Below are 11,774 nucleotides of genomic sequence, written 5' to 3' on the forward strand. Positions count from 1 at the left end.
AGGCCTCGGGCACCGCCGGGCCACGGGGCGGGCGGGAGCGGGCAGCGGCGGCGGGCCTGCCCTCTCCGGCCTGTCCTTCCCGGCCCGCTGCAGCGGGCCGAGCGGCTCCTCTCCCCCGCAGGCAGCCCAGAGCAGCCCTGCGGTAGCTGCTTTGAAAATGTTTTCTTTCGCTTCTGGTTCTTTCATTGTGTTGGTGGGACTTGCTGCTTCGGCTTCTCTTGGTGCAGCCCCCGAAGGTTTTTCTCGCGTTTCAGTTTGTGGCTGGGTTTCCATGGATGCAGTCGCCCCAGACCTTCTGTAGATGTGTCTGCTGTGCCTCCGCTAGTGTCAACACTTCTGGCAGCTCTTTACTCAACCTGCTAACTCCTTGTTTCTGTTTCTCTCCTGGGAAAACTTGCTCTTGAACACAGCTGAATTGTGAGCTTTAAGTTCAATCTGTTAGGCTGTGTCTTAGCAATAATAATTTACTTGTGTTTATAGAAGACAACTGACACACGCAGGGATCCCTCGACACTTGTTCATGCTTCAGTTCGACTCTATTACCCTGTCACATTTCTGTTTTCATCCCGATTTGACAGTTTATAGTCTTAATTTGTATTGTTAGCACTGAGTGGTGTGTAACTAGAGTTACTAGGGAAACAGATAAAATACAAAACCTAGTGAGATAGTTTTTCTTAGTACGTTTGTTTCTTTTCACCAGGGCTTTTAGGAAACTAATAGATTTCCTTCAGGGTGGTTCTTCGGAAGTGTGCAAGGGCCACAGTAGCTCAGTGAACGCATGCTTATATAACAATATATATGGTTGGTTTATTAGTGTGTATTCAGGAAAATAGGGATCAGAAAATGGAATTTAAATGGGAAAAGAATACTGAGTACGAGAAATCCTGGTTTTGAGAAGGAAAGCAATTAAGTGGAGTATTAAGTGATTGGATGAGCTGACTTTTCCCACTGGGACCACTGCCTTTGCTCACAGTGCTGGGTGCTTTTTTGTAGGTATATAACAAGCTGTTTATACCCACTTTATTGTGTTTGGTATTATCACGTGTTACCTACCACAGAACTCACTTTTCTGTTTCCCTACCCCTCCTTCCCATTCCACAAGTGAACCACTTGTGTGAGACAAGGCCTGTAAATAGTGACTTATGTAAGGACTTTGCTTCCTTCTCTGAAGCTTGTTAATTAGGGCAGCTGCTTTGGCAGTGGATTAGATGCTCATGGTAGGTCTGTGGAGTTAAAACCTCAGGCAGCATCCTTCTCCACCTCATTACCCTGCCACTATGCTCCATCTATGAAAACAAACAAATCTGCAGAATTACTTAGGGATCAGTGGAACAAAGGAGCTATTTAGTCTTCTGGCATATTGGTCTTTTTGAGAAAAGAAAAAGGGAGCAGAGTATAATGGACCTACAAAAGCAAGAGCTTTATTTACAGAAATAACCTCCGTTAATTTTATGGGGTTGACTGCAGATAACCTGATGATGAATCATCATCAGCTTGGAAGTGAACATCACTAATGTTGTTGGCATATAGCATAAGAACAGAGAGAATATTGTAGAAAATGAGCTGATTTTAAATGGTTACCATATGCTTACCATCAGGGCAATTGAAAATTCTCCCCGTCTGTTCTCTCCTCTAAGCTGCATTGCAAACACCACCACCTAAATTCACTGGAGGGCAGGGATGAAACGACATGTAACAGTTCTAAGTTATTCTTATGGTTTGGTGGTGATGTGTGATAACTCCACACACACCTTAGGAATCCAGGCTATTTGAACATAAGCAGCGGAGGTGGTTAATCGGGACTATCTATGAAGATGCTTCATCTTTCCTCTTTCTGTGCTTTGTTCATGCATATGCTTGGAGTGGTAGCATCTTGCTGGCTTTTCTTCTACATTCTTTTAGTTTAAATGGGTTTTTTTTCAGGACTTTAATATCCTGTGATCACAAAATTATTTGTGAAGAACAGGCAACTGACATAAAAAGGATGGAAAGATTAAAAGAAAATTTTTTCTTAGTTATGTGTGGATTCTATTTTATGGGGTTTTTTAATCACCTACTTCTGGAGTTAATTCTACATTGATCCTTGCTGAAATCCATCACTGAAACAGTTCTGTAGTGTTCATTTAAGCCTCTGGTGCTGGACAGTTGGCTGAACTGTACTGTTAATACCATGAGGAAGACAGCTTTCCACTGATCATAGCCTGAGCAGCAATTCAAGAGGAAACAAACTACATCAGCAGAACGGTCACCAATATTTTCTTGACAATGAAAGAAGGTGTGTTTTGCTACTTGTTCCCAGCCAAACTAGTTCCTTTCCCAAGCAGTATTGCTGAGAGAGGTTGAATCTTCAGCTTTTGACTAATAGGGCCCAATGCAGATCAGTAGGAGAAAGTTGTGCTCATTTCACTCTGACTGGTATAATGGGCTCCTGTCAACAGGGTAAAACAGAAGAACTTTTGGGGAAAAAAAGGGTCCTGGTAATGGGCTGCCTTGCCTGTATCTACCTGAGTTAGAGATGCAGTGTAATTAAAAAGAGGTCTGTAGAGTGCTGCAGATTCAACTTTCATGCTGTGTTTGTCTGCTTTGCATTTTTATTTTGCAGCAGTAGCTTGATCCTTTGATCTGAAAGCCCTTTTTTATTAAAGTGCATCTTCTGCTTTAGTTTCATCTCAAACAAGTCTAGTTTGGTGTATCCCAGTCATTTTGACAACCTGATTCTGTGCTTTAAGTCTGTGCTTTATGAAAGACCCGGCTGGTTCTCAAAGTAGCCAGTTTTACCTTGGGGTGTAAAATGCTATGTAGTTAAACATTTAGTCTGTAAGGAGATCCAGGTGGGAAATACATCTAGTTTATTGATGAAACAGGGAGGTCCGAAAAAGAGGAGGAATTAGCAAATGGAGTCTTCATTTCTGCAACTGCCCTAGACCAGTAGATTGCTGTCACACTTTAAAATTTCTTGCAGTATCCTAATCAAACTTAGATAACAAGTTCATGTTCATCTTACAGCTTAACATGGTTCATGAGCCACAGACTCAGAACGGCTGCTCAGAACTGTACTCTCCGTGTGTGAAATAGTCATTTGTCTGCAAACATCTGCAAGTATTTAAATGGTAGCTGTATTGTAATTTACATACTTACTAGACTTTTTTCATGAATATATGGAGTGTTGCAGGATTCAAAGTGCTGCTGTTGCCATTGGTTGATCATTTTACTTCAAGCTGTTCAGTGTAAGACTTTGTAAACTTAAGATAATTTGTACTGCTGTTGCTGAACTCAGGGATTACTAAGAATATTGGTGATTTTGCATCATGAAAAGATTGAAAGATTAATAAACAATCACATCTAGAATCTCTAATTTCACAAACTATTTTGTATGTTCAATGAAATTCAAAATGCGTGTTAGGATAGCTTTAGAAGCATTTTTTCATTCTGTAATTGTACAAATAGCAAATAATCATGCCTGTGTGAAATGAATTCTCTGTAGACTTGGGATTAATAATAGCTAAAATTCACGTTTTGATATTTCTTTGCTTTAGATAACTGATGCTCGTAAAACTTGAAAATGCTTGCCAAAAAATGTCAAGTTCTTATGGCACATAGAAACCTTAACTCTCATCTGAAATAATTTGTGTCTTGTGGCTGTAGTGATAATACTTGGATGTTCTTCCATGAAGGATGTTTGCAGTCCATGAGGTTAAGTTGTACCTTGTTTAATTGACTGCCCCACCTGATCTCAGTGTAGTGCTTGGTAAGATGTGTCTGACAGATAATTCACAGAAGTGGACAGAACATCACTGTGGGTTGTCTCTCGTCGGTGCACTTCACCTTAATTTCAGAACATACACCCCACTGTCGTTTCATCCTGTTACGTAAATCCTCTATTCTTAAACTTGGCCTTTAGGAGAAGTTCGAGTCTATCGCACGTCTTCTGTGCTGACATGATGCAATTGAGTCAATGCATATTCACATGAAAAATTATTGCCAAAAGGTTAATTACAGAAAAAAGGAAGTAATGCATTTGGGATATAGCAGTGTCCCAGACTTCATCCTTTTCTAAAATAACCTGTGCCTTATTTATGTAGTAGATTAATCACTGCTTCTTTGCCTTTGTGGTAACGAAGGTAATCCTTTCTATCTGCTTTTCTGAAAGACTGTTCTACTTCTGTTCAAGGACTTGTATGATTCAGAATCATCACTAATGTAACACTTTGGAAGTACAAGTGAGGGTTATGAATGTATTCTACTGTTGTAGAGCTGCCAGGAGCATGTCACGTAGCGTTTGATGTCATATTTGATGCCTGTCTTGAGTCGTACTGGTCTGGAATCAAATCCTTCACAGGGAGTTTAGTTTCAAAAAGCAGCATCTGCATTTATGAGAATATGAACAACATGAATTCTTAGTAACAAATTTCTAGGAACTGGAACAAAGATGTTCAGGGTTGAAGATTCTAGACTACAGAGATATTCTCTCTCAGCTGAGAATATCAAAAGGGGTTTGGTAATTTTTCTAAGCGCTTTGGGGAAAAAAAGTAGGTCAGATAATTCTCAGCCCTGTTGTAGGGAAAATATTCACTGTACTCTTGTTGAACTAATTTTTTTAATATAAAGGGAATGTTAGCATATTTGATGATATGCTAGCTGGTTTTAACAAAATGTTATCCATGCAGTAGGTAAATAATGAGAACACATGAAATATTGGTAGTGTGTATATCAATGAAATATTTCTGTGTGATTTAAACTTGAAGGAAAAATCAGATTGCTTTGCAGTACGCATATAGAAGTGATACCTCTAGATATTTTACAGGGTTGGGTTGCTGTGGTTGAGTTTAAAATAGTTTGAAAGTACAATCTTTTATTGTAACATTTTGCAGATACAGAGTTTTATGGGAGAAATGAAACTAATACCTACTTTTAAGGTGTATACAAGTGCACACACACGCTGCTCCTTTCACTTAATTTATTAACAAAACAAAAAAACCCCTTGAATTTTCTCAGGCATTCCTTTTTACTAGTGCTTTATGTTTCTATAGACATCTGCAGAGCAATTGAGTTGCTGGAAAAATTACAGAGAAGTGGAGAAGTGCCACCACAAAAGCTACAGGCATTGCAAAGGGTCCTTCAAAGTGAATTCTGTAATGCTGTAAGGGAGGTAAGTTAACTTGACGTAAGCAATTACCTTAAGTTAAAAACCAGTGTGTTTTATCTTTTCCTTTTTGTGCTCAGTGCAGTAATCCAATTTGTTTTTTTCTAAAAGCTGAATTTTATTTACAGAGCTTAATAGAACAAGGCCTATTTTTTAAAAGTTCAAAAGAAAATGATTTGGGCTAGCATAGGTGTATTAAATAATGGCTTAGGAGCAAATCACTTTTTAGAGGTTATTTTAAGTGTCTGTCCTTACTGGCAGCTAGCAGACTGCTGTCCTCTTGGAATGGTAAAATGGGTGAAGTACCAACTGCCTCTGTTTCTTTTAAGCCAAATCCACATCACCTTGCACACCACATGGTGGTGGAGCCTGGCACCTCACCTTCATTTCAGATACTCTTGGAGATTCTTAGGTGATTGAATATACCTTGCTATTGCTGTTGGTGCAACTATTGATAACATCTGGAATGATTTAAAAGATCTGTCTTAATGTTTTCAGCCTGTCAAGGACGGTGTGTTTATTGCCTAGCAAGTCCAAATGGTTGGTGGGTAGGTGTGAGGATGTGGGCTAACCCTCAGTGTAAGCACCTCCTTAGCATTAGTATTCTTAATTGCCTCTGTGTTTTCAATACTATTTTTTTTCTTAAGGTATTGAATTAATTGCATCAGTTGAAGGAAAAACGAGTTTTGCAGGGAGGTATGGGTTGTCAGGAGAGCTTTGAGGAGATGTGATTTTTTTTCATTCATCCTTATTGAAGAGTTGTAACTTGAATCAAACAAGAGAAGATGGTCATCTATGTCTCCAGTCAGGTGTGTTAGACAGCTATAATCATTCCTAAGTTCATGGTGAGATCTGAATGCTGTGGAAGGAGAGAAGATGTAGGCTGGGACCTAGATAGGCATGGATTAACTGAGCAGTAAAGATGCGAGAGGGTTGTTTCTTCAGAGTATGGTAAATTTTCACTTGACACCTTGTAGTGGATCAGGTAGTAACTTCTTATTACAGGTGTGTACATCTTAATTTGCACATTTTTCAGTTGTACCTGATATTTTTTAATATTATTTAAGCAGAAAAATACCTTTTTTTTCCAATACTTAAGCTTTTTTTTTCTCTAAAGGTATATGAACATGTATACGAAACTGTGGATATCAGCAGTAGCCCAGAAGTTAGAGCTAATGCAACAGCAAAGGTAAATGCCAAACTGTAACTTCTATAAAATACAGTAGTTTGTTATTTTAGAAGCAGAAGGTTATTTAAAGTTCAGAAGGATATTATCCAGACGTCTGACAAAATGGATAAGCTTAACAGGTTATTAAAAAGTAATAAAAGACTTGTTATTTTTAAGCTTCTTCCGATTTAATTTTATTCTTGGGTTTATAAATTTTTCATGCTAGTGTTGGTATCCAGGGAATTAATCTCATTTGTCTTAAATATTAAGTACTTTGAGATAAAAATACTTATTCAGTCTGCTCACTGTGTCTAGCTAAGGGGTCTATATTTAATTTCTTATAAATAGGAAAATGTTGTTTCTTACAGGCCACTGTAGCTGCATTTGCTGCTAGTGAAGGTCATTCCCATCCCAGAGTGGTTGAACTACCTAAAACCGAAGAAGGTCTTGGATTCAACATTATGGGAGGCAAAGAACAAAATTCTCCAATCTACATCTCTCGAATTATCCCTGGTGGTATAGCTGACAGACATGGGGGCCTGAAACGTGGAGACCAGCTGCTTTCTGTAAACGGAGTGGTAGGAATTGGTTTTCACTTTACGTAGCAGTAACTACTTGTTTCCACGTGGGGGCATACAAAGAATATACATGGCACAAGCTCGATGTCGTCTTTTAATCTTGGCAGAATAGTTTCTTTTTGTCCTTACCAGAACAACTTCTTTAGGTTTCTATAGAGTTGTGTTCATTGAGAGTTCTAGGATTATGCTTTGGTTATCTATCTCAGGTGGGAACTGTACTACTTATGTCAGTGTTTCAGGTTCTGAGGTGTTGTATACATTTAGTCAAAGTATTATTTTGTGAAATAGTAACTGCCGTTATGGCTTCCTCTTTCATCCAAGTGTCATGATGCAGATTTTAATTAATGGAGTTCTCTGCACCTTCTAAGGTAAGTAGTAAATTATGCTATGTTGTGTTAGACTGAGCAGATTCTCATTATCCCAGTAAAACGTACTGCATAATGGAAGCTGTAATAAGATGGAACTACAAGGTGGTGTTACCTTTAGTTGTGTGGTAGGTTGTTTTCCTTCCACTTAAGTGTACTGGGCTTCAAAACCACAGGCTTTTTAGCATATTTTAAGGAGCATGTCTCAAGTGCTGTTGTGGATATTTATTTTTAATAAGTATCCTTTTTCTGAAGAGTTCCAATACAAAAAGCAAAACACAGGTGACTGCAAAGAGGAGACTATTGACTTAAGGCAGCTGCTACTCAAATGCATGCAAATATCTCTCAAACCCTTTTATTTACAATGAAGCTGTATGCCATCTTAAAATTAGTGCTTTCATCATTACATCTGCAAACTCAATTTTATTTTAAGACTGAGGGTTGAACTGAATTCTGTGCTCTCTAACACAAGTGGGTGCATTTGACACATGAAAGAAATAGAGACTGAGTGTCTGTCCTCTGGGAGGTCCCTGCTAGCACAGATCTCTGACATAATTGGCTCCTGACTATTACCTGAGAGTCCTGCTGTCCTTTTCAGGAGATGTTAAGAGAAGTTCTGGCTGTAGTGACACAGCTGTTGTCGGCCTAGCCTTCCTGTTGTTTTGAAACATTGAGGGACAAGCGTAGAACTGTCTTCATATGAGGCCTTCCTCACCCACAGACCCTCTTACAGAAAACAGAACCACCACTCCACCCAAAACTGAACCTGATCATCAGCCAGTTGGTACAGCTAATGACTCTGTGTGTGTACACACGTATGAATGTGTCTAGCTGTTGTAAGCATACAGTGAGTGTATAAAATACTGTTGAGAATGCTAATGTGGTCTCAGAAGGATCATCATATTCTGATGTTTACAGAGGAATCCTGTCATCTTAATACATAGGATAGGCATTTTAACTGTAATTTCTAATTTAACAATGATAATAATTTCTAAAAAAATTGCCACTACCAAGACTGCAGTTAATGTGCCTTCAAACGAGTTTTTTTCAGCTGGGAGGTTTTGAGTGTACTCCAGGATTTTAGGTGTTTTGGTATAATTAGTCATAGAACTTTACAAACCTTTTATTACCAGTTTGAAACAGAACAGCCTACACATCCACTTGAATAACAAAAATAAAACCATTCAAATATATGTGTTGTCTAAGTCTGATAGAAGAGAAATAACTGTTGTCTTTCTTTCTGTAAGTAACTTTATAGTAATGGGGAAACCCTCCAATCAACAGGTACATCACCTGCCTTCTAGCTTCTAATAGCACCAGTGGGAGGTAGGCTTGGGGTAGTCCCATCATTGTGTTTAATAAGTTTGGGAGAAATAAGTTTTGCTGGTAAAATATGTGCTGTCCAGGAATGTGGATTTGGATGAGGTTGTTGAGAACTGTTGCTTAAAATTTGTAATTAGATGAATCTAACATAACCCTAATAAATCCTGAGAGTCATTTTAGGAAAGTATTTTTATTCTGTTCTTACTGAGTTGGGTTAGGCTATTTTAATCAGTTTAGAGGACATTAACTTGCATACCTTGCATTTACTGAGAGACTTGTGGAACACTAAGGTAAGCAACACATCGCATGCTAGCTGCTCTGTTGCAGGTGCCCAGTATGCACTGTCTTTCCTTGTTATAACACAGGATAACATCAAGAACGCAGCTATCTTGCAGTTGTCTGTGGCAACTTACTAGGCAAATTGCGGGTGACTGCTGAATTTAAATTGCGTGCCAAAAGAAGAAAAACAATCCTGAATTTTAAATGTATCCTCCTGAAGTTGTTGTTCTTTAGGTGTAATTTGATAATTGCCTCATGTTATCCTTATTTCACTTACTATATGAGAATACAGAATTTAATTGTTCAGCATAAACCTAACCAAAAGTTTTGCACCACTCTGTCATTGATACTAATTAGTATATCTATCATCACCTCTCATTGATTTGCTTAAGAATAAATCCTGAACTTGGGTGACATCCTTGTGCCATCGTAGAATACTTCAATATTTGATTATATAGAAGGTGTACAAAAAAATAATTTTAAAAAAATCTGTTTTCAGTGTGTGTCTTGACTAATATTATACTTAATGGTTTATGCTTTGCAGAGTGTCGAAGGGGAACACCATGAAAAAGCAGTAGAACTGCTGAAGGCAGCTCAAGGAAAGGTTAAATTAGTTGTGCGTTATACACCAAAGGTCCTGGAAGAAATGGAGTCGAGATTTGAAAAAATGAGATCGGCAAAACGCAGGCAGCAAAATTAACATTGTTTGCAATAACTCAAAAGAGAAAATATATTCCATTTACATTTTATAGTTTGCTTTGTGACTCAGTTGATCCAGTGCCTGGGCTACAGAAGACACTGTCCTGTTCATAGAATCGCAGAATGATTGAGGTCAGAGGGACTCGTGGTAGAGATCATCTGGTCCAACCCCCCTGCTCAGAGGAGGGTTTGCTAGAGCAGGTTGCTCAGGACGCTGACAGGCTGGGCTTTTACATATCTCCAAGGATGGAGGCTCCAGAAGATCTCTGGGCAGCCTGTTCTAGTGTTTTGATCTCCCTCGCACTACGAAGATCTATTCTTATGTTTAAATGGAGCTTCCTGTATTTTTGTTTGTGCCCATTGCCTCTTGCCCAGTCACTGGATGCTACTGAGAAGAGTCTGGCTCTTTTTTTACTCCTCCCTATCAGGCATTTACACACGTTGGTAAGATCAGCCCTGAGCCTTCTCTTCTCCAGGCTAGACAATCCCAGTTCTCTTAGCTTCTTCTCTGTCAGACGCCCCAATCGTTTAATCACGTTTGTGGCCCTTCACCCAACTTGCTCTTGTATGCCCATGTCTGTATGGAACTGGGGAGCCCACAGCTGAGCCCAGCACTTGAGTTGTGTCTCACCAGGGCTGAGCAGAGGGGAAGAATCGCCTCCCTCACCTTCCTGATGCAGACCCGGAGATGCGCAAGGGCACGCAGTGGCTTGTGGTCAGCTCGGTATCATTCTGCCCAAGGCTGCTCTGCAGCTGCTCGGCTCCCCAGCCTGTAACTGGTGCATGGGGTTATTCCTCCCCAGGTGTAGAACTTTGCACTTTCCTTTGCTGAACTTCGGGATTCTTGTTTTCCCGTTTCTCTAGCCTGCTGAGGTCCCCTTGAGGAGCTCGCTGAGAGCGTGCTCTGTCCCCTCGCCCGTGGTGTTAATGTTGAGCAGCGCAGACCCCAGGACAGGCCCCTGGGGTGCTGCAGTAGTGACTGGTACCCACCAGGACTTCGTGCCTCTGAGCACAACACCCCTCGGCAGTGCAGACATTTTTAGAATGTTTTCGGTCTCCATATGTTTCACAGTTTAAGAGGAATGTGTACTTTTAAAATAGTCTAAGATACCCTGAAAAAGCATGTATTTTGATATTTCTATTGATTTTTTTTATAAGTCTCCTTCATGTCAGACCTGTAAGCATGAAAGTGATTTTACAGATTTTTTCAAAGGCATTTAATAAGTCATATTTGTACAGTTGGCATCCCTTTTTTCTTTTGGCATTATCTTACATAGAATCTGCAGGTTTTTTTGCTAAATGATTTTGGAAAAAAAAAAAAAGATTCTTATGTAGCAGTATTTTGGCACTTTTCTTAAGAATATGTTGTATATCAACTACAAAACCTAATCATGATCTACTGTGTAGCTGATGATACCAGATTTTGTAATGTTTTGGTGACTACATTATTTTTACACTTCTGCTAAATTGTAATTCGTTACTCTGGAAATTGTATTACCTCGCCTGTAAATAATTTACAGTTGGCGTTGTCATATAATGATTTTGTAATAGCTGACATTTACAAATTTGCAACGATCATTCCTGTAACTTATATTATTTTGTACTAATTTTAAAGCAGTTAAGGGGAAAAATGTAATTGTGTATGCAGTTCTGGATTGACTCTCTAGATGTATTTTTATATTCAGAAACAGAAGATATATTAATGCAGTGCAAAGGAATTCCAGATGTTTCCCTGACTTTCTGCTGTTTAAAAGAAATATTCATCTTAATTGTCATACCTCTTTTGCATTTTTAGTACGTTCTCTTGTAGTCATATCTACAGACTGACTGTATTGATCTTGGAATAGTTGGTACCTAAATTATTGATGATTACTTTTATAAGAGTAAAATGTTCTAAGGCTTATATGCCAGGTTACCATGACATGTGAACTTGTCTGGGGGTTTATTACTGACTGCTTCTGTCTTGGAGGATTCTTGTTTGTACTACAGAAGTACTACGTCATCACCATTGCTGTAAAACTTTATGTGGAATGGTGCTCTGGTGGTAATATGGAAATCTCCAGCTATAAGCAGTGATTAATGTCTTATCTCGAGCATGGTTGATGGTGGCATAGTTTTTACTGTGCCATTTTGAAGAAAATTTCTGGACAGAGGTCTGCTTCTTAGCATCTACCAGGTTTGAGGCTGTACTTGTGTAGTTTAGGTTTCGGGGTGGGTGG

General features: G+C 39.1%; 1 protein-coding gene across 1 annotated transcript in view; it reads left to right on the plus strand.

The window, feature by feature from the left end:
- The window catches only part of LIN7C (lin-7 homolog C, crumbs cell polarity complex component), a 15,735-nt gene extending 6,128 nt beyond the window's left edge, over positions 1–9,607 (plus strand). Inside the window, exons 2-5 of the mRNA XM_026850682.1 lie at positions 4,917–5,149; positions 6,261–6,332; positions 6,680–6,889; positions 9,401–9,607. Of these exons, the coding sequence (XP_026706483.1) occupies positions 4,917–5,149; positions 6,261–6,332; positions 6,680–6,889; positions 9,401–9,556 (671 nt within the window). The 3' untranslated portion in view covers positions 9,557–9,607. The remainder of the gene's footprint in view (positions 1–4,916; positions 5,150–6,260; positions 6,333–6,679; positions 6,890–9,400) is intronic.
- The last annotated feature ends 2,167 nt before the right edge of the window (positions 9,608–11,774 follow it).

Source organism: Athene cunicularia (genome assembly GCF_003259725.1).
Source record: "Athene cunicularia isolate RWA chromosome 5 unlocalized genomic scaffold, athCun1 chr5_part3, whole genome shotgun sequence".
Classification (NCBI taxonomy): Eukaryota; Metazoa; Chordata; class Aves; order Strigiformes; family Strigidae; genus Athene; species Athene cunicularia.